General features: G+C 37.0%; 1 protein-coding gene and 1 pseudogene across 5 annotated transcripts in view; one reads left to right on the top strand and one right to left on the bottom strand.

Moving 5' to 3' along the window:
• Window positions 1-24,485, bottom strand: part of LOC128778199 (ankyrin repeat domain-containing protein 26-like) — a 184,635-nt gene that overhangs the window by 99,307 nt on the left and 60,843 nt on the right. For 4 of the 5 annotated variants that reach the window (XR_008423629.1, XM_053906733.1, XM_053906829.1 and 1 more), the window contains exons 8-11: window positions 22,853-23,001; window positions 11,673-11,843; window positions 9,532-9,565; window positions 8,818-8,953 (exon numbers count right to left, since the gene is read on the bottom strand). Coding sequence is in view for 4 of the 5 variants with exons in the window: in XM_053906733.1 (XP_053762708.1) it covers window positions 8,818-8,953; window positions 9,532-9,565; window positions 11,673-11,843; window positions 22,853-23,001 (490 nt within the window). In the remaining variant the exon portion in view is untranslated. The remainder of the gene's footprint in view (window positions 1-8,817; window positions 8,954-9,531; window positions 9,566-11,672; window positions 11,844-22,852; window positions 23,002-24,485) is intronic. The other variant, XM_053906783.1, reaches the window with a different exon arrangement.
• Window positions 7,324-7,705, top strand: LOC128778258 (40S ribosomal protein S15a-like; annotated as a pseudogene).

Raw genomic sequence — 24,485 nt, 5'->3', positions numbered from 1 at the left:
ATATCAGTTCAAGAAGTTAGAACAATAGTTGTAAGATTAACAGCTGAGCTTACAAAAAAGCATAGAAGACAGCAGAGAATCTATTGCTGCAGGGATCAAGGAACTAAGAAATAGTCACAGCAATTAAGAAATACTGTAAATAAGATGCAAAATAAACTAGATGCAGTGACAGCAAAGATGGAGGAAACAGAGGGGAGAATAAGTGACATAGAAGATGAAAGTATGGAAAATGACGAAGACAAGAAAAGGGGTGATAAGAAAATATTAGACCATGAGGGGAGTATTAGAAAACTAAGTGATTCAATGAAATGTTATAATATCCGGATCATAAGAGTTCCAGCGTAAGAGAGAGAGAGAGAGAAAAGGGCAGATGGTTTACTTGAACAAATTATAGGTGAGAACTTCCCTAATCTGGAGAAGGAAGCAGACATCCAAATCCAGAAGGCACAGACAACTCTCTTCAGATTCAACAAGAATAGGTCTTCTCCACAGCATATCATAGTGAAACTGGCAAGTTACAAAGAGAAAAGAGAATTCTGAAAGCAGCAAGGGACAAACGGGCCTTAACCTACAAGGGTAGACACATAATGGGTAGTGGCAGACCTGCCCGCTGAAACTTGGCAGGCCAGGAGGCGATGGTAGGAAAAAGTCCATGTGCTGAATAGGAAAAGATGCAGCTAAGAATCCTTTCTCCAGCAAGGATGTCATTCAGAATAGAAGGAGAGATAGGCTTTCCCAGAAAACCAAAAACTACAAGAGCTCATGACCACTAAACCAGCCCTGCAGGAGATCCTAAGGAGACTCTGTGAGTGGAATGTTGTCAAGGCTACAAAGGACCAGAAACATCACCACAAGCATGAAAGCTCCAGACAACACAATGACATGAAATCCATATCTTTAAATAATCACTCTGAATGTGAAGGGACTAAATGCCCTTATCAAAACACATAGGGTATCTGAATGGGTTAAAAAACAAAGAAAATCCATCTATATGCTGTCTACAAGAGACTTATTTGAGACAGGAGGACACCATTAGATTGAAGGTTAGGGGATAGAGTACCATGTATTATGCTACTGGAAGTCAAAAGAAAGCTGGGGTAGCCATACTTAGGTCAGACAAATGAGATTTTAAACCAAAGACTCTAACAAGAGATGGCGAAGGGGATTATATCATAATTAAGGGATCTATCCATCAAGAAGAGCTAACAATTGTAAATGTTGGTGCCCCCAACTTGAGAGCCCCCAAATACATACATTGATTAATCACAAACCGAAGCAATCTTATTGATAATCATATGGAAATTGTAGGTGACTTAAATACTCCCTAACAACAATGGACAGATCACCTAGGCACAAAATCGGTAAAGAAACAAAGGCCCTGAATGATACGCTGGACCAGATGTATTTGACAGATCTATTCAGAACTTTTCATCCAACAGCAGCAGAATACACATTCTTCTCGAGTGCACGTGGAACCTTCTCCAAAACAGATCACACAGTGGGTCACAAAACAGCCCTCCATAAATATAAAAGAACTGAGATCACACCATGCGTATTTTCAGACCACAACACTATGAAACTTGAAATCAAACAAAAGAAAAAGTTTGGGAAGCCTCTAAATGCATGGAGGTTGAAGAACATCCTACTGGAGAAAGAATGGGTCAACCAGACGATGACAGGCAAAATTAAAAAATATATATACGGGCAAATGAAAATGAAAACATGACAGTCCAACCCCTTTGGGATGCAGCAAAGGCAGCCCTAAAAGGAAAACACATCGCCATCCAGGCCTTTCTCAAGAAATAAGAACAATCCGAAATACAAAATCGAACCTCACACCTAAAGAAACTAGAAGAAGAATAGCAAAGAAACCCTACAACCATTAGAAGAAATAATAAAGATTAGAGCAGATACAAACACTATAGAATCCAAAAGAAAAACCTGTAAAAACAAAAACAAAAAAAAAATAGTAGAACAGATCAATGAATCTAAGACCTGTTTTTTTTTAAAGAATAAATAAACTTGATAGACCCCTAGCCAGCTTTCTCAAAAAGAAAAGAGAATCCAAATAGATAAAATCACGAATGAAAAAGGAGAGGTCACAATGAACACACAGAAATACAACTATTAGAGAATACTACGAAAATGTATATGCCAACAAACTGGACAACCTGGAAGAAATGGACACATACCTAGACAACCACACATTACCCAAACTCAAATGGGAAGAAATAGAAAATTTGAACAGACCCATAACCAGCAAAGAAATTCAATCAGTTGTCAAAAATCTCCCAACAAATAGGAGTCCTGGACCAGAAGTCTTCCCAGGGGAATTCTACAAGACATTTAAAGCAGAGTTAATACCGATTCTTTTCCAGCTGTTGAACAAAGAAATGGAAGAAAAGCTTCCGGACTCTTTCTATGAAGCTAGCATTACCTTGATTCCCAACACAGATAGAGACCCCACTAAAAAGGAGAGTGACAGGCCAATATTCCTGATGAACATGGATGCCAAATTCTTAACAAGATACTAGCAAATCCAATTCGGCAGTATATGAAAGAATTCTTCACCATGATCAAGTGGGATTCATTCCTGGGCTACAGGGCTGGTTCAATATTCGCAAATCAATCAAAATGATACATCACCTTAATAGAAGAAAGGATACGATCATTCATATGATCCTGTCAATAAATACAGAAAAACATTTGACCGAATACAGGATCCTTTGTTAATAAGAAACCCTCAAGAAAGTTGGGATACAAGGAACATACCTTAACATCATAAAAGCCATATATGAGAAGCCTGCTGCGAATATCCTCAATGGGGAGAAACAGAGAACTTCCCCCCTACCCTGCCCGCCGAAGATAAGGAACACAAAAGGGACGTCCACTCTCACCAGTGTTGTTGAACATAGTGTTGGAAGGCCTAGCCTCAGCAATCATACAACAAAATGAAATAAAACACATCCAAATTGGCAAAGAAGAAGTTAAACTTTCACTTTTCGCAGATGGCATGATACTCTACATGGAAAACCTAAAAGACTCCACCAAAAAGCTGCTCCAACTGATACATGAATTCAGCAAAGTCACAGGATACAAAATCAACACACAGAAATCGATTGCACTTCTATGTACCAATAATGAAGCCACAGAAAGAGAAATCAAGAAACTGAGCTCATTTACAATTACACCAAGAACCATAAGATACCTAGGAACCAACCTAACCAAAGCTATAAGAGATTTGTATCCTGAAAACTATAGAAAACATATCAAAGAAATTAAAGAAGACACAAAGAAATGGAAAAACATTCTATGCTCATGGACTGGAAGAAGAAATATTGTAAATATGTCGATAACGACCCAAAGCAATCTACACATTCAGTGCAATCCCAATCAACGTTGCACCGGCATTCTTCTCAGAGCTAGAACAAACAATCCTACAATTTGTATGGAACCACAAAAGATCCCAGATAGCCAAAGTAATGTTGAAAAAGAAAACCAAAGCTGGAGGCATCACAATCCCAGACGTTAGCCTCTACTACAAAGCTGCGATCATCAAGGGAGTATACTATCGGCACAAAAAGAGACACAAAGGCGAATGGCATAGAATAGAGAATCCAGAAATGGACCCACAAATGTATGGCCAACTAAACCTTGGCAAAGCAGAAAAGAGTATCCAATGGAAAAAAGATAGGCTCTTTAGCAAATGGTGCTGGGAGTGCTGGACAGCAACATGCGGAAGAATGAAACAGGACCAGTTTCTTACACCGTGCATAAACTCAAAATGGATGAAAGACCTCAATGTGAGAGAGGAAACCATCAAAACCCTGGAGGAGAACACAGGCCACAACCTCTTTGACCTTGGCTACAGCAACTTCTTCTCAACACATCTCTGAAGGCAAGGGACATAAAAGCAAAACTGGACCCTTGGGACCTCATCAAGGTAGAAACCTTCTGCACTTCAAAGGAAACAATCCACAAAATTAAAAGGCACCAACGGAATGGGAGAAGATATCTGCACATGACATATCAGAGAAAGGATTAGTACCCATACTCTAGAAAGAATTGGCCAAACTCAACACCCGAAAAACAAATAATCCAGGGAAGAAATGGGCAGAAGACATGAATAGACACTTTTCCAAAGAAAACATCCAGATGGCCAACAAGCACATGAAAGGATGTTCAACATCGCTCATCATCAGGGAAATCCAAATCAAAACCACATTGAGATACCACCTCACACTGGTCAGGGTAGATAAAATTAACAACTCAGGAAACAACAGACATTGGTGAGGATGTGCAGAAATGGGAATTCTCTTGCACTGTCTGTGGGAATGCATGGTTGGTGCCGCTGCTCCGGAAAACAGTGTGGAGGTTCCTCAAAAAATTAAAAATAGAATTACTTTACAACCCAGCAATTGCACTACTAGGCATATATCCGAGGGATACAGGAGTGCTGATTCATAGGGGCACGTGTGCCCCAACGTTTATACTATCAACAATCACCAAATTATGGAAAGAACCCAAATGTCCATCAACTGATGAATGGGTAAAGAAGATGTGGTTTATATATACAATGGATATTACTTGGCAATGAGAAAGAATGAAATCGTGCCATTTGCAAAAACATGGATGGAACTGGAGGGTACTATGTGAAGTGAAATAAGTCAGTCAGAGAAAAACAGATATCATATGTTTTCACTCATATGTGGATTTTGAGAAACTTAACAGAAGAACATGGGGGAATAGAAGGGGGAAAATAGTTTCAAACAGAGAGGGAGGCAAACCATAAGAAACTCTTAAATACAGAGAACAAACTGAAGGTTCATGGAGGGGTGGGGGAAAGGGGAGAGTAGGTGATGGGCATTGAGGAGGGCACTTGGGATGAGCACTGGGTGTGGTATGTAAGTAATGAATCATGGGAATATACTCCCAAAGCCAAGAGCACGATATATACACTGTATGTTAGCCAACTTGACAATAAATTATATTTAATTAATTAATTAAACTACAGCCATGTGTGTGTGTGTGGGGGGGGGAATCTAACAATACACTAAGGGATAATTTGTTGTTACCAAATGGGGTTTATCCCAGAAATGCAGAGTTGGTTTAAGATTCAAAAACCGTATCTATCTCCGTAGATAAAATATGTTCCTTGTCAAAATTCAACATCCATTCCAGATAAAAACTTTCGGCAATCCTGGAATACAAGGGAACTTCAATATGATTTAAAACAAAACAAAACAAAACAAGTCATGATAACTCTACAGCTAACGTTATATATAATGGTGAAAAACTGAATGCATTTCCTATAAGATCAGGAAGAGGACAGGAATGACATTCACTGAATGACTTCTTTTGTTCAGCACTATACTAGCAGTTCTAGCCAATGCAATCAAACAAGATAAAGCAACAAAGGACATCCAGATAGAAAATGAAGTGAAACTGTCTCTATTCGCAATCACATGGTCACAAAATAGAAGTTGGCAAACTCCAGCCTATGGGCCACGTTACTTGTTTTGGTAAATTAAATTTTATCAAAATACAGCCATGTCCATTAATTTATGCAGTATCTATTGGCTGCTCTTATAGTACAATGGAAAAGCTGATTAGTTGTGACAGAGAATGTATTGGCTACAAGTCTACAGTATTTACCATTGCTAGTAAAATAGTAGTTAAAAATGAATTTTTATGACCTTTGCTTATGTAGAAAATCTGACAGCATTAAGAAAAATGCTACTAGAATTAATAAATGAATTAATCATGGCACATGCATGACTCAGTCGGTTTAGTGTCTGTCTCTTGATTTCAGCTCAGTCTACGATCCCAGAGTCATGGGATGGAGCCTGATGACAGGCTCGCACTGAGCATGGAGACTACTTAAGATTCTCTCTCTCTCTCTCTCTCTCTCTCTCTCTCTCTCTCTCTCTCCTCCCTCCCTCCCTCTCTCTCTCTCTCCCTCTCTCTCTCTCTCTCTGTCTCTTTCTCACTCTCTCTCGATCTCTCTCTCTCTCTGCCCCTCTCCCCTGCTCATGTACTCTCTCTAATATTAAATATATCTATACATATAAATTGATCAAGGTTGGAGGATACAGAATCATTACACAAAAATCAACTATATTTCTACATATTAGCTATAAAGAATCAAAAATTAAAATTTCAGGGTATCTGGGTGGCTCAGTTGGTTAAGCACTGGGCTCAGGCTCAGGTCATGATCTCACCGTTGGTGAGTTCAAGCCCCACGTCGGGCTCTGTACTGATAGCTTGGAGCCTGGAGCCAACTTCAGATTCTGTCTACCTCTCTCTCCGCCCCTCCCCAACTCATGCTCTGTCTCTCTCTCAAGAGTAAACATTTAAAAAAAAATTAAATTTAAGATATATTATTTACAACTGCACTGAAAATAAAAAACAATCACAGCTAATATCATAAAAGACAGAAAGACCTATACATTAAACACTACAAAATATTACTGAGAAAATTTTAAAAGGCCTATATCAAGGGAGAGATATATACTCTGTTCAGGGGTTAAAAGATTCAATATTGTCAAGAAGTCAATTCTCCCCAAATAAATCTGTAGATTCAACATAATCTAAACTTAAATTCCAGAAGACCACCAGAGTTGGTGTTTGTTTGTTTGTTTGTTTGTTTGTTTTTGTTAAGAAACAGACAAACTGATTCTAAAATTCACGTGGAAATGCAAAGGATCCAGAGTAGCAGAAGAACACTGAAAAGAACAGAGCAGGACGACAAACACTACCTGATTTCAAAAATCCTCATAAACTGGCAGTGATTAAAACAGCATACTATTGGTACAAAGATGGACAAAGAGATCAATGAGACAGAATAGAGCCCATACTTAAACCCTCACATATGTGGCCAACTGATTATGACAAAGGAACAATGGCATAAAGCGGAGAAAACACAGCCTTTTCAATAAATGGTGCTGGAACAACTAGATATCCATATGCAAAAGAATGAACTTGTATCCATACTCTGTATCGCAAATAAAAAATAATATAAAATGGGTCATAGATCTAAATGTAAGACCTAAAACTATAAAACTTCTAAAAGAAAGCATGAGATAAAAGCTTTGTGACCTTGTGCTATGCAAATATTTCTTAGATATGAAAACCAAAAGCAACAATCATACAAGAACAAATGAATGTGTAAACTGGACTTCACCAAAAAGAAAAACTGCTCTTCAAAAACACTGTTGAGACAAGGAAAAGTCACAGAGTGGGAGAAGAAAAACCTTGCAAAAAAAAGAGAGGTGAGAAAGGGACTGTATCTAGCTCTTTCCACCATCTTTCTGTGCCACCATCATGATGCATGTGAATGTCGTGGCAGATGCTCCCCAAAGCATAACAATACTGAAAAGAGAAGCAAACTCCAGGTTCTTACTAGGCCATGCTCCAAAGACATTGTCCATTTTCTAACTGTGATGATGAAGCATGGTTACACTGGTGAATTTAAAATCATTGATGATCACAGAGTTGGGAAAATTGTTGTGAAACTCACAGGCAGGTTAAGCAAGCATGGAGTGACTGGCCCCAGAATTGATGGACAATGCAAAGATCTAGAAAAATGGCAGAATAATCTGCTCAGTTTGGTTTCATTATACTGACCACCTCAGCTACAGTCATGGACCATGAAGAAGCAAGATGAAAACACACAGAAGGGGAAATCCTGGGATTCTTTTTCTAGGGATGTAATACATATGTGCAAATAAAATGCCTCAGTGGAAACAACAACAACAACAACAACCATAAAAAAAAGAAAACAAAATAAGAAGGAACTGTGTCTAGATTATACAAAGAATTCTGAAAACTCAACAACTAAGAAAACAAACAAACAAATTTTTAAAACAACCAAAGACTTGGACAATTCAAAGAAGATACACAGATGGCAAACAAGCACATGAAAATATGCTCACCATCATCCGTTATTAGGGAAATGTATATTGAAACCATAATGAGATATATACTAAATATCCATCCGAATGGCTAGGATTTAAAAAGCTGACAATACTAAGTGTTCATGAATATGTATGTAGGAATTGGTGCTGTCACAGACTGCTGGTGGGAATGGAAAACCATACAACTCCTTTAGAAAACAATTTGGCAGCTTCATAATAAGGGAATATAAGGGGACATGAGATTTTTAAGGGTGATGAATATGTTAACTGTCTGGATTATGGTTATCGTTTCATACGTGTAAACATATGTCAAAACTATCAAATGACACACTTCATATATGTGCAGTTTACCTAACTAAAGCTGTTGGAAACAAAAAGCTCTTTCACAGGAAGAACGTCTAAAACATTGGATAAGACACAGATGGAAAGAAGGATGTAAAACCATACAAGATGAAGCCAGAGGACTGTGGCCTTTAACCTAATAGCAATGAGAAGTAATAGCTATGCTTTAAGCAACGGGGTACCATGATGAAAGACACATTTTTTAAAACATATACTAATTATGGTTGCAGTGTAGACCAAGGTCCTGGGAGGTAGAACGGCAGGGAAAACAGTCCTGACGTTATTTCAGTCATCTAGGAGAAAAATAATGACCTGACCTGGGTGAAGGCACAGAAGAGAAGCAGAGTTAACAAACACATTAGATGTGCCATTCCCACTAAGAAAGGTACAGTAGAAATGATGACTCTTTGGCCGAGAGGATACAATAGTGCTCCTTTTATTTTAATATAAAACATATTTCTGAGATGAGCAGCTCTATAATACAGCAGTGCTCTATGGTGCAGTAGTAGGCAAGGTTTGCACATATTACTACAGCAATATACGTAAAAAGGCTTCCTACCTTTACAATCCATGCCAAGTTGTTCAATCAGCAACATGAAATTCTTAGAGTAAGGCAACTCACAATGCTCTGAAGCTGTTTCAGATGACTGAATGAAGTCGACAAGGTCATCCATAGAGGTAATTTGCTTTTTGACCTACCAATGAATAATACCATTTCAAAATGTCCCCCAAATATTTATAAAATATACTAGGTGTAGAGAAGTGATAAATAGCCATCTTTTTATAAAAGCAAAAACAGGGGCACCTGAGTGGCTCAGTCGGTTGAGCATCCGACTCCATTTTGGCTCAGGTCATGACCTCAGGGTTCCTGAGTTTGAGTCCCACGTTGACCTCCACAATGACAGCATGGAGCCTGCTTGGGATTCTCTCTCCCCCTCTCCCTCGGCCCCTCCCCCACTTGTGCGTGCTCTCTCTCAAAATACATTTTAAAAATAAGTGAATGAACATTTAAAAGCGAAACCACAGAGACTTTTTAAAAGAATGGATTTTCATCAAAAAGACACTGTTATCCATAGCTAGTATTTCTAAGTAACTTTTTCACAGCAAATGTCTCTACAACAAAGGAAGATTTTCTATTTTTTCACTACATCTTTCATAAAGTAATTTTTTGCCACTGAACAATATTCCTAACAAATATGTATCAAAAGATATAATAAAATAAAAATAAAATAAATAATAAATAAAATAAAATTACATTGTCTCTTTTGCTTACCTTGTTCTTTTTCTTAGAAATTTTCTTTGCAGGTCTGGAAAAACCCAACAATTCTTTTCAGGCAAATATTAAATACTTAAAATACAAAGCATATCTAAACCTATTGTTTCTGATATAAAATCTCTGCATTTGAAACTAATTTTCTACAAAGGGGATTAAACAACAGAGTAACATTAAACCACATCGAAAACATACTACTGCTAATATTAACAAAGGATTAGGTGTATCCAGTTCTAGTATATGTGCTGCTGAAGCAAGCACAACAAAGTACTAACGTCAGGTAAAAACTAACAAAAGCAAAGGAAAATCCTAATGCTACTTGCATTATTTGATAGGAATGATACCATTGTTTGTGTTGTTGTCATTTTACTAAAAATAAGCTTTTACTGGCACTAAAACCTACTTGGAAAGTGCAAGTTAACTCCCTATATGAAAGAACCCCTTTTTAACAATCATGATATTAACGTGTTGAAGACTCACTATGCAGCTACTCTCTAGGCATTACTATGAGCACTTTACATGTCTTCAAGGTATTTGAAGCCCCACAACAATCCTATGAAGTAGGTTATTATATTAGGTATTTTATACAGGAAGAAAATGAGGCACAGAAAGTCGAAGTGACTTGCCCAAGAAGCCCTCGTCTCTGGCCAAGAACAGACCCCGAATTCAAACCCAGGAATGTGCCTTCAAAGCATGTGTTTTATACTATGTGGTTAAAGTGATGCTCCAGTGTTTCTAACTAATATGACAGCAAATGAATCTATATTATGATTCGATTTCTAGCTATAGTGATACATAACAAATTCTGAATCTTACACATTTTTTAAGAGACTTTATACTTGGCAAGATGGGAAATTTACTTTCAATAAACTAAAGATTTGCTTCTTCTAGAGAAGTTCCTCAACAGGCATTCATTCATTCATTCATTCATTCATTCATTCCACTGTTTATTCCCACATTCAACACATACTTATTGAGCATACAATCTGTGTCAATGGCACTGTTGGTACAGGAAGCATGGTTTTGGTAATCTAGAGCTCTCTAGTCCAAAAGGAATAATCTGTTATGGATTACTAGTTTCTTTTCCAATTGTAAATAAACAAAATCTTCCCCTTTCCCCAGATCCTAAATAATATTAACTTAATAGAACCAGATACTTTAAAGTCCCTAACAAAATCATAGCTATTTGTGATATTATCAAAGGCACTAGATATCTAAAAGCATCAAGGAAGGATTAGTTTTATTCAGAATGGCCTCAGTGTTTGCATACATTTATGATAAGGGTGTGTGTGTGTGTGTGTGTGTGTGTGTGTATACAAATATATACATATAGAACTTATACACATATACTTATGTATACATATATAAGAAATCATACATATAATTTGTATATTATGCATATACATATACATATATATAATATGTATATTATACATATAATATACATATAATATACATATAATAAATATACATATACATACATATAAGAAATTATACAGCCATATATATATATATATATATATATATGGCTGTATAATTGCCATATATACATATATGCATACATACATATATATTTTTAAATCTGCACATTCAATTGTATGAGAATACCCCATTGTGGAACCATTTCAGAATAAACCAACTTCTTGCACAAAATCACATGAATAAGAGTACTAAAGACAATTACTATAATCTTTAAAAGATAATGTAATACAATCAACAAACTTCCTAATGTTTGGAAACGCAAACAAAATTAAATTAACTAACCATGTCTATCTCTATTGATCATTTCCAACAGAATACATACTCTAAAAGCTCCCATCTTAAAATAAAAAGAGAAAGAAAATGCCTTTGCAATTCACATTCTTTTTCAGTTATCATCCATTTCTCTATTACCTTTCCCAATTAAAATGCTCTAAGGAGTTGTTTACACTTACTCATCTTCCATGCTTCCATGGTGACTACTGAAACTGCTCCTTGACAAAGTCACTTACCCTCATCACAACTTTTCAAGCAGTGTGTTTGATATGTTGAGTATTTCTTGCTTTAGCTTGGGCCTACCTACACTACAGCATTTTATTTCCACAAAAGGTAATCACTGCTAAAATTCCTTCACAGGCACATAAAGAATTTATAGATTTTACCTGCTTTCATGCTGATCCTTTTCACTGAAATGGCTGCCATCATTCTTTTGTAGTGGACCACCAGTTAGGGAATCTGCCTTCTGCAACACTGGTGTGATCACAGATCCTTTTAATGTCCCTTTTTCATTTTCACCTTTCTTTAACTTCTTCATATGTAAACCAGGTTCCCTCCTTAAAAAAAAAAAAAGCCATTAAAAAGCCATAAAAAAAGCCAATGTTTTCTAATAATTTTACTGATAAAGAATAAAAAGACAATTTTCATCAAGTTCTGAATTTTACCCATCTGACTTAATTTGATTAATTCAGAGAACAGTGCTGAAGTACCAACCGTACAAAAGGAAATACTCATCTGTTGCTTCAAACACAGGTAAATATACAATTAGAATACAATGTGATTTGTAAGAATTGACATGTGAAAAGCTGTAAGTGAGGATGAGAAAGGCTTTAGTGAAGAGGGAAAATAAACAGCAGAGGTCACCAGGGAAAGAAACGGGAGAAAACCATTTTCTTAGAGATTAGAATGTGAGCACAAAGATTACACAGATGGTATCTAGGTGCCTTGAAAGGAGAAAGTATAAGCTTGTAGGAACTTGGAAAAAAAACATAAAATACATGGAAGCAAGTAGTAAGAGATCAGTCAGGAAAGAAATTCTGAAGAACCTTGAAGGTTACACTAAAAAGTTAGAGTTCATTGCCTAAAGGCAGTGACTCTTAGACATGGGAGTAATAACTAGATGTGTGCTCTATTTTTGGCTTTGCTTTTAAATATAAGAATGCTTAATTTCAACAAAGTTTTAAAGTAGCATGAGGTCCATATAACATGAAAGAAGAAATCAGGGAAATATCTTAGGGGAAAAACTACTTTTAAAATACCCATATGTCAGAGCGATATCAGTATCATAGCTGAACAAGATGTACGTTGTTGCGTCTCCCCACCTACACCAAACTGGCATCTTATCCACCCACGGGCAAAACTGCCTTTGCAGGAGCTGTGGGAATCTAGCACTATATTCCAAGGGACTGAGGAAAAGTATTGCCTACCCGTGCATCAGGTAACAGGCAGACATACTACAGTCTAATCTGTGGACCTAGCAATAGCCCATAAAGTGCCTCCAGCCCCTCCCTCTCAGCCACATCGGGGAGCCCCTCCCTAGAAAACACTCTCTAAGATATTCACCCGTGGATGAGAGAGCCTTTTTGGAAAACCAGGTGTCCTGCAGAGAATTTCCAGCATCCCACTGGAGCAAAAAAATCAGGTTTGGACACACTGAAGAGGTAGTCATTAAAGACTGGAGGAGGTGACTGCTACTTCAAATGCAAAGACAGCAATGCAAAACTGCAAAGAATATAAAATATCAAGGAAATATTATACCATCAAAGGATCACAATAATATTCCAGTAATCAATCAGAAACACAGGGAGATCTGTACTTTATTCAAAAGAGAATTCAAAAATAGCAGTTTTAAGGAAACTCAGTGAGTTACAAGAAAAACACAAGAAGCCAATTCAATAAAGTCAGAAAAACACTCTATGAATAAAATGAGAAGCTTAACAAAGAGCTGGAAATAGTAAAAGCTAACTAAACAAAAATCCTGGAGCTGAAGAGTATAATGAAGGAGATGAAAAAAGCAAGAGTGATCACTGACAGGAAATGGATCAAGCAAAAAAAAAAATGTGAATTGAAAGACAGGAACTCTCAGATTATCCAGTCAGCAGAGAACAAAGTCAAAAGAATGAAAAAGAGTGAGGAAAGACTATGTGACAAGTGAACCCTCATAAGACTATTAGCAGTTTCTCAGCAGAAACCTTACATTCCAGGAGGCAGTGGGATTATATATTCAAAGTGCTAAGAGAAAAAAGTCTACCAATCAAGAGTACTTTACTCAGCAAAATTATCCTTCAGAAATCAAATCGAATAAATACATTTGATATACCGCATTAACAGAATAAAAAAATCATATCATCATCCCAGCATGGGAGGAAAAAGCATTTGACCAAATTCAACATCTTTTCAGGATAAAAACTCTGAACAAAGTGGGTACTGAATTGTCACATCTGGACATAATGAAGCCCAATATGATAAGCCCATAGCCAACATCATATGCAGTGGTAAAAACTGAAAGCTTTTACTCTAAGTTCAAGAACAAGGCAAAGTTGCCCACTTGACCACTCCTATTCAACAGGATAGAGGAAGTCCTAGCCAAAGCAGTCAGGCAAGAAAAGGAAACAAAAGGCATCCAAATCAGAAAAGAAGAAATAAAACTGTCTTTGTTTGCAGATGACATATTCTTATATATAGAAAATCCTGAAGATACCACCAAAACGCTGTTCCAAGGATGAAGGGTACAAAATCAACATAAAGATGCAGGGGTGCCTGGGTGGCTCAGTCAGTTAAGCTTCTGACTTCGGCTAAGTTCATGATCTCGTGGTTTGTGGTTCAAGCGCCCTATTGGGCTCTGTGCTGACAGTTCAGAGCCTGGAGCCTGTTTTGGATTCTCTCTCTCTCTCTCTCTACCCCTCCCCTGTTAACACTCTGTCTCTTTAGCCTCTACTACAAAGCTGTGATCATCAAGACAGTATGGTATTGGCACAAAAACAGACACACAGACCAATGGAATAGAATAGAAACCCCAGAGGTGAACCCACAAATGTATGGCCATCTAACCATTGACAAAGCAGGAAAGAGTATCCCATGGGAAAAAGAAGACAGTCTCTTTCTTCTGGGAGAACTGGACAGCAACATGCAGAAGAACGAAACTAGACGACTTTTCTTACACCATACACACAAATAAACTCAAAATGGATGAAGGACCTGAATGTGAGACAGGAAACCATCAAAACCCTAGAGGAGAAAGCAGGAAAAAACCTCTTTGACCTCCGCTGCAGGAATTTCTTACTTGGCACATCTCCAAAGGCAAGGGAATGGAAAGCAAAAATGAACTATTGGGATCTCATCAAGATAAAAAGCTTCTGCACTGCAAAGGAATCAATCAACAAAACCGAAAGGCAACGGACAGAATGGGAGAAGATATTTGCAAATGACATATCAGATAAAGGAAGGGCTAATATCCAGAACCTGTAAAGAACTCACTAAACTCCACACCCACAAAACAAATAATCCAGGGAAGAAATGGGCAGAAGACATGAATAGACACTTTTCCAAAGAAGACATCCAGATGGACAACAGACACATGGAAAGATGCTCAACGTCACTCCTCATCAGGGAAATACAAATCAAAACCACACTGAGATACCACCTCACGCTGGTCAGAGTGGCTAAAATGAAAACATCAGGAGACTACAGATGCTGGCGAGGATGTGGAGAAACAGGAACCCTCTTGCACTGTTGGTGGGAATGCAAACTGATGCAGCCACTCTGGAAAACAGTGTGGAGCTTCCTCAACTAATTAAAAATAGAACAACACTATGACCCAGCAATAGCACTGCTGGGAATTTACCCAAGGGATACAGGAGTGCTGATGCATAGGGGTGCATGTACCCCAATGTATACAGTAGCACTTTCAACAATCGCCAAATTATGGAAAGAGCCTAAATGACCATCACCTGACTAATGGAGAAAGGAGATATGGTTTATATATACAGTGGAATACTATTTGGCAATGAGAAAGAGTGAAATCTGGCCATTTGCAACAACGTGGATGGAACTGGAGGGTATTATGCAAAGTGAAATAAGTCAGGCAGAGAAAGACAGATACCATATGATTTCACTTATATGTGGATCCTGAGAAACTTGACAGGAGACCATGGGTGAGCGGGGGGGGACGGGGGAAAAAAAGTTACAGAGAGGGAGGGAGGCAAACAATAAGAGACTCGTAAACACTGAGCATAACCTAAGGGTTGATAGGAGGTGGGGGAGAGGGGAAAGTGGGTGATGGGTATTGAGAAGTCACCTGTTGGGATGAGCACTGGGTTTTGTATGGAAACCAATTTGACAATAGATTATATTTAGTAAAAAAAAATTACAAAATCAGCATAAAGAGATCAGTTGCATTTCTAAGCAATAACAATGAAATAGCTGAAAAAGAAATATAAGGAAAAAATCCCCTTCCCCAAAGCATCAAAAAGAACAAAATACTTTGGGATAAATTTAATCAAGGACTTTATGAAAGATAGGTACAGTAAAAACTACAAGACATTGGTAAAAGAAACAGCAGAGACACAAACAAATGGGAAGATACCCCGTTGTTTATGGATTCGAAAAAATAGTATCATTAAATATCCACATTACCTGAAACCACCTACAGAGTCAATGCAATCCTTGTCAAAATTCCAATGATGTTTTTCACAGAAATAGGAAAAGCATTCCTCAAATGTGTAAGGAACAAGAAAGACCCCAAATAGCCAAAGCAATCCTAAGAAAGAAGAACAAAGCTGGAAGCATCACACTTGCTGGTGTCACACTATTACAAAGTTATGGTAATAAAAACCGTATGAAGTTGCACAAAAACAAACACAAAGATGAATGAAACAGAATCAAGAACCCAGAAATAAACCCATGCATAAAGTCAACTAAAAACCCATGCATAAAGTCTCTTTGTTAAGAGACCCAAGAATACTCAAAAGAGAAAAGGTAATCTCTTCAATACATGATGGTGAGAAAATTGGATATTAACAAGCAAAAGAATAAAACTGTGCCTCTACCTTACACCACTCACAAAAGTCAACCCAAACGCAAATAAAGACTTCTATATAAAATCTTAAATCATAAAACTCCTAGAAGAAAACATAGGATAAAAGCTCCTTGACATAGATCTTACCAATGATTTAGGATAGGACATCCAAAGTACAAGCAATAAAAGCAAAACCAACCAATGCAATCAACAATGTTTCTGCACAGCAAAAGAAACAAGCAACATGACGGAAAGGCAACCTATGGAAAGGATGAAAACATTCGCAAGCTACAAATATGAAAAACGTCAATATCTAAAATGTGTAAGGAATTCGTACAATTCAACAGCTAAAAATAAATATAATTAAAAACTGGGCAAGGCACCTTAAAAGACGTCTCTCCTCAAAACATATTCAAATGGCCAAGGGTACACAAGAAGGTGCTCGATGCCACTATTCATCAGGAAAATGCAAATCAAAACTGCAGTATATAGATATCACTTTGACCTATTAAAATGGCTATTGTCAAAAAGACAAGAGATATCGTTGGCAAGGATGTACAGGAAAGGAATTCCTTGTACTCCTGTAGGACTGTAAATTGGGACAGCCACTATGTAAAACAGTATGGTGGCTCCTCAACAAACTAAAAATAGAACCTTCATATGAGCCAATAATCCCATTTCTGGGTATATATCTTAAAGACATGATATCTTTATCTTGGAGAGATATCTGCAGCCCTATGTTTATTGCAGCATTATTTACAATAGTCAAGAAACAACCTAAGCATCCATCGGTGGATCCATGGATTAAAAAATATGGTATACATTTACAATGGAATATTTTCAGCCACAAACAAGAAGGAAATCCTGCCATTTGTGGCAGCATGAGTGAAACTTGAGGGCTTTATGCTTAGTGAAAAGAACTCAGACACAAGAAGACAAACACTGTATGATCTGACTTATATGTGGAATTAAAAAAAAATTGCACGAAAAACAGAACAGACTGGTGGTTGCCAGGGTGAGGAGGCTGTGAGAAATGGGTAGATATTGGTCAAAGGGTACAAACTACCTGTTACAAGATTAATAAATTCTGGGGATTTAATGTGCAGGATGGTGATTACAGTGAACAATACTGTATCCTATCATTTGAAAGTTGCTACAAGACTAGGTCATCACAAACAAGAAATGATATTTATGTGAGATGATGGAAGTATTAACACTATTGTGGTAATCATTTGACAATATAAAAGTGTATCAAATTAATACAGGTACACCTTACAGTTCCACAGATGTGTGTTACTTATATCTCATAAATCTGGAAAAACTTCAAAAATTCAAAAGTACTCATATGTCATTATCTATCGCTCAAAAATAAAAATCATCTGATTAGTTATGCTTTTGTTTAAAAAAAAAATGGTTTGCGGTGCCTCGATGGCTCAGTTCGTTAAGTGTATGACTTTGGCTCAGTTTGTGATCTAAGGGTTTGTGGCTTCGAGCCCCACATCGGGCTGTGTGCTGACAGCCCAGAGTCTGGAGCCTGCTTCAGAATCTTTGTCTCCCCCTCTCTCTGCCCCTCCCCAACTCTCACTTTGTCTCTCTTCAAATGAATAAACCTTAAAAAAATTTAAAAAAATGATTTGTTAACTTTTGTATACTTTTAGCCTAATAACTAATCCTAAAAGAAAAAAATGGGGGATTCACCAAAAAGAAAATTATAATTCTGTTTTGAAGGACTAAATGCATGCAACAGAATATTATTACCATACAGCTACGTACATTTCCAAAAAATAATGAAATTTCCCACAGATTATTTAGGACTTAAACATGAGACCCGAAGAGCACCAAAAACAAAAACAAAACTAACAATTGTGGTTTGTTTTTTTTTTCAAAAAAACCTGTTACACAGATAACTTTTCTCATGGAAATAACATCCAAGAAAAGAAGAATCTTTCTGAAAGCAATTATCAAACAATTCCTCTTGACTCAAACTTCAAAAATGAATCTGTAATTATAGAATTTGAAATAGCTTTCATTTTGAACCCAGACAATAGAAGCAAATTTTAAGTAGAAAACATCTGGTGAAAGCCACCTCAAACTTAGAAAAAACAAAACAAAACAAAACAAAACAAAACAAAACAAAAAGAAACCCTAACATGTAGCCATGGTAAGAAGAAGCCACCAGAGTCAGTTTTAAATGTGTTAATCAATGCCCACCAGCCCTACTCACCAACCAATCCATTTCAGCTCCTTCCTTCTGAAAGACAGCGAATAATGGACAAAAATCACTCCAATACACATGCTTCAGTGTGCCAACCAATCCACAACAGTCTCACCCAAATAAGCATGGTGCTTCAGATGATGACAAACCATTTAATTTTCTGAAAGTCCCCCAATCCTTAAACTCCACTCTTCCCCAAACCCTGTATAAGAATAGCAGACTGCTCTGTTAGAAAAGACTATACCTAACCAGCATAGCTCGCTCTTATTTGGAAGTGATCAATTCCAACTTCATCTTTTTATTTCAGATATTGAGGGCTCATAATCCTTTGGCAAGAATTTTTAAAGTCCTATAAAAATTTGCCACATATTTTAGTTTCCTTAATAAATATAAAGGAAGTTTGCTATTCCTTTGATACATTTCACCATAATGAAAACTAACATAAATACAACTAAAAGAATAAGTAGCAAGTAAACATAATATTGGGCCCCCAAAATCCAAAAACTGTATATAACTGGCAGGTTTAGTTGTCAGAATGAACCCACGCCAAACTTTGTCAAAGTGGGGACTAGTATTAGGTTAAAAAAATTACACACAAGTTAAATTCTGTTCACTCAATAAACATTATTGAATAAGTACTATATAGACTAGAACATTTTCTAGGCATTGAGGACATGGCAAAGAACAGATAACAATCCTACTCATGAGTGAAGTAAACATACAATAACAATAAGCTACACAGGCAAAATATACAGTATTAGAGGAGAAAAGCTAAAGCAGAGAAATCACATTTTGATGTGTTATAGGGAAAAGGGTAGTTGAAGTACTAGTCAGGATGGCCAAGAAAGGCCTTGCTGAGAAAGTGACTTTTAAGCAAAAACCTGAAAGGAAAAACAAACAACAAAGGAAAAATCAAGCCATGAGGTATCTGAGGGAAAGCATTCCAGACAGAGTCAACAGGAAGTACAGAATTATGTCCAAAGTACTTAAAGAGTAGTGAGAAATCAGTATGGCTGGACAGAATGAAAGGGGTAGAAAAGAGTTCAAATCAGAGAGAGAGAAGGAGACACCTGATCATATACAGGCCTTGTGGGCATTAGGAAGAGTTTTGGCATGTACTCTGAGTGAAATGGGAGGCAATTAGGCTTGGAGCAGAGGAAGGACACAATCCGACTTATGATTTACTAGATTCAATGTGTTTAGAATTAACAGAAACAGAGGAAAAACAAAAGAAGAAACAAACAAACAAGAAGACCATTTAGTTACCTATTACACCAATATAAACAACAGATGACAGTCTATTGGTCATGGAAGATGTGTTTGGATTCTTGATATATTTGAAGGAAGACATGACAAGACTTGCTGACAGATGAGATGTGATGTGTATGAAAAAGAAAAAGAAAATAGAAGGAAAAAGTGAAAGGAAAAGAAAAAAAAACAGGAGTCAAAGATGACAGCAAGTTTTTTAGCAGAGCAACTCATAGAACTGTTATTAACTCAATTAGGAAAGACATGAAAGGCAAATATTAAGAAAGAATACCAGGAGTTCAATTTGGGACATGTTAAGTTTGCAATAGCTATCCAGAAAGAGATATCAAGTAGGCAGTTTGATATGCGGGCCTGGAATTATGGAGAGAGATCCGGGCTGGAGATACAAACTTGAGGATCATTAGAATATACAAGATAGTAAAAGTCAAGAGAAGGAAAATCAAAGGCAAATTCCTGGAAGACATCAATGGGTTAAAAAGTGGGGGACGAGAAGAAACAAGCAAATCAGGCTGAGGTGTACAGACTAGAAAGGCAGCGGGAAAATCAGGTGAGTGAGTGATATCCTACAAGCACCATGGAGACAGAATTTTGGAGGAGAGAGTTTTCCATTGGGTCAAATATTGCTGAAAGGTTAAGTAAAATGAGATGTATGAAATTATGTTTAGATTTATTAAAGTGAAAATCGGTGGTAACCTTGAAAAAACCATTCTGGAGGAGAGGGAAAATTGCTACAATGAATTCAAGAGTGGATGGGAGGGAGGGAAATCAGGATCAAAGAGTGAAGAAGGCTCTTGAAGGATTTCATAGCTAAGTGGAATGGTCATGGTTGATCTAATTTTCTATTATTGCTGTAGTTTTCAATTGTTACATAATGATTAGGTAGTATTTTTGTAATATTTGGAAGTCTTAAAAATTGCATATATGTAACACTAGGTGTTTTGTTTTTTGTTTTTTTTTTTGCTTTTTAAAATGCCAGACCAAAGTACTAAATAACTCAAAAAATTATACACTGAGAAGACTCCTTAAAATTTTTCTAGATATATAATATTATATAAGCTGATTACCATTTTTCTCATGCTTAGAAAGACCACAGAAAAACTAAGTTTCAAGGGCAGTATTTCGTGCTTGATAAAAATTATTGAACTCTAAAGGCACCTGGGTGGCCCAGTCCACGAAGCATCCAACTCTTGATTTCGGCTCACGTCATGATCTCTAGGTTCTCTAGCATCGAGCTCTGCACTGACAGCACGGAGCCTCCACAGGATTCTCTCTCTCCCTCTCTCTTTGCTCCTCCTCCACTCATGTGTGCATGCTCTCTCTCTCTCTCTCTCTCTCTCTCTCTCTCTCTCAAAATAAACAAACATTTTTAAAAAGTCACCCAACTCTAGGATATTTAACACTATCCAAAGTAATTAGTCATATTAAAATTTTATACACAGAAGTAAAAGGGGTTGGGAATGCAGAAAATAGTCCTACTTTGTAAACTGAATTGTCACAAATTGTATAACATGAAGGCACTGTTGAAAAATTTGGTGTGGTTCATGTTGAAATATATTCTCTAAAAAGGCAGGATAATGGCATGCAAGCAAGGTACCTTTATAAAAACGATTCATTGCATTACCAGCATCTTGGTTTATAGCACAGGGGCCATGAAATGTTTATATAGAATTTGAGACATGTTGCCACGTGAATCCTCTTGACAATATTCAGATTAAGTTGAGGGTCCAACATTGGAGCACTCATGCACTGGGAAACAAAACCAAAAATCTAATAATTAGCAATTTGTTGGTAGACTGCCAGTGTAGCAGGGAACTTCTGTTTGCAATTCAGTAGATATTAAAAGTATTCTAACAAAATGTGCATAAGACATGACATCAAACCAAACCAAATGCTTTAAATATACTTTGTTAAACCATCAGTACACATAGACCTAAATTCATTTTTTAAAATGGTCACATGCCCCATTACTTTATAGAAGTGAAACTTTACCTCCTTATTAATGAATGGATATTTAGCCTATCTCTGGGGCACCTAGGTGGCTCAGTCTGGTGAGCATCTGACTGTTGATGTTGGTTCAGGTCATGATCTTGTGGTCGTGAGATCGAGCCCTGTGTTGGCCTCTGCACTGTTAACGTGGAGTCTGCTTGGGATTCTCTCTCTCTCCCTCTCTGTCTCTGCTCCCCCTCGATGCTTGGGCTCCCGAGTGTGCACATTCTCTGTCTGTCTCTCAAAATAAGTCAATAAACATTTACACAATCTCCAAATGTTTGATATGGGAATGCTATAATAAATATCCTTCACATATACATGTAACATATTTGTATAAGTAACCTTAATATATCTGTCCTATTTTGTATATGTAATAATATATAATAAATGCCCTTATAGTGGTGTGTGTGTGTGTGTGTGTGTGTGTGTGTGTGTGTTTGCACGTGCAGGCGCATGTGCTTGCTTATAGAAGTCACGTATTTCAGAAGGACCCAGTCCTGGCTATGAAACCATTAGAATAAAGGAATGACCTGCCTGAAATATTTTTCTCACGTTATATTATTTATTTCTGACAGTGACAGAGACAGAACACAAGCAGGGGAGGGGCAGAGAAAGAGGGAGACACAGAATCCGAAGCAGGCTCCAGGCTCTGCTCTGTTAGCACAGAGCGTGATGCAAGGCTCAAGCTCGTGAAGTGCAAGATCATGACCTGAGCCAAAGTTGGATGCTTATCTATCAGTGCCACCCAGGTGCCCCGACATATTTGAAATTTTGAAATACACTGCTAAATCACCTTTCAGAAAGGAGTTACCAATTTCATCCAGCCACAGGGTCTAAGAATGTCATTTTCCTCACATTTCCTAACTTTGGTTATTTTTTTAAATAAAATATTTATCACTATGACTGCAAAAAACAGTATCTCATTGGTATTTACATTTTTCTCATTAGCACGTAGGATGAAATATCTCCACGAAAAATACAAAATTTGTTCATCATGAACATTAGCTCAAACTAGAAAAGTTTGTTGCATAGGAAAATAACAATTACCTACTATTTAAATATTGCTATAGGCTTACCTATCAGAATCTTTATTTTCTGTAATAGGCAATTGATGGTTATCAGTTTTTCCATTCTGTCTTTGTGGAATTAATCCAGCAGCCGCAGCATCATGTATGTTTTCTGATACTTCCATGTCACTTCCTCTGTGCTTCTTTTTTTCCTCAACCTTTAATGGAACTTGATACTAAAGGTAATTGTTACTTTAGCCAATAAAAAGAAATTTTTTTCATTAACTTTATCAGTTGACACTTAGTTTGTCATAAATTCAATGGAGGAAAATATTTTGTGTTTACTTTATCATTACAAGTAATTGTAATTTTTATAAACTCGGCTTCATTTCTGATGGAATTTAAAAAAAGCAGAAGTTACCAAAATTTCTAAAAGGGATTTCTTAATTTTGTATTCTTATTCATATCCACACGTTGCTACTGAGAATTCCCCACCCATCCCCACCCCATCTGACCAAAAGATACAAAGAAATAAAAAGAGACAAAATTTATCCTTTTCTATCCTTACCACCTGGGTTTAACACAACAGCCAGATTTAAAACATGTGACATGGAGGTGCTCCTGTAACAAAACCAGGAAGCTTTCCCCTTTCTGCACGGAGCTATTCTTTCCCTGACTGCCTTTTACAATTCTTTTTCTTTTGGAACTTAAGGTTCTCAAAAAAAGTGACAATGTCCCCTAAATTTATGAACCAAAGTTTGCCACAACACAAAAGGAACAAAGTGAAATGGACGTTAGGGTGGAATTCTGGGAAATTAGTAATGCTCTCCAAATCTCACATTCAATAACCATAAAACTTTATAGGGAGAGGGTATAAAAGTAATGATCACCTTTAATCCCATTTGCTACTGATAATGCGAGTAAAACTCAAAAAAGTTAAACGATTTGTCCCAAGTTCCTAAAGTGTCATTAGCTAGCATTTTATGGCACCAAAAGAGACGATACAATTCTTGAATGCTGAATCAGAGAAATGACCACAAATTCATTAAATTAGTCAGATGCATGAAAAGTGTGACTTTGGCACAGTAAATTAATACCTTGATAGGGGACGAGGAGATTAGCTACTTATTCTTTTTAAAGGAGGGTATCTCTAGGTTTTGTCTATTTCTAAAGTCCACACATCTCAAAACTCAGTTTTCTCCCTTAGAGTTAAATACTGAAGGTTTGCTGAAGGTTTATGCTACCTACATGGTAAAAAATCATACAGGCCAAAAGGTATCATACGCTATTGCACATAAAGTGAAGGTTTGACTCAACAGAAACATCTGAGAATGAGACTAAAAAATGTGAAAAAAGGGGTGATCATACAAATAGCTGTTATTAAGCCTATCTCAAAGGAGTCATGTTGAAATGCTAAGTTCCAAGATTTTGAGTAAAGCGGACAAGACTGCCTATATTTGTGGGCAATAAGCTTAGGAATTCCCTGAGCCTGAACTGATGGGTTAACCAGGCATAGAAAATTACAAAGCCATAGGATGCTCACACCCAAGTTTGGGTAAACAATATTAGATATCTAGGTATAGAGAGGGAGGGGCAAAGGCTCCAAGACCAAGGTGTGAGAGGTAAACAAGATTAGATATTCAGGAGGACACACTCCCCAATTTAGTACTATGGCAGAAAGCTGCTTTCACAGGAAGGAAGG

This window comes from Panthera pardus, unplaced genomic scaffold (genome assembly GCF_024362965.1).
Source record: "Panthera pardus isolate Hobbes unplaced genomic scaffold, ASM2436296v1 HiC_scaffold_1, whole genome shotgun sequence".
NCBI lineage: Eukaryota > Metazoa > Chordata > Mammalia > Carnivora > Felidae > Panthera > Panthera pardus.
The sequence above is the reverse complement of the archived record's forward strand: the minus strand, read 5'-3'. Positions and strand labels throughout refer to the sequence as shown.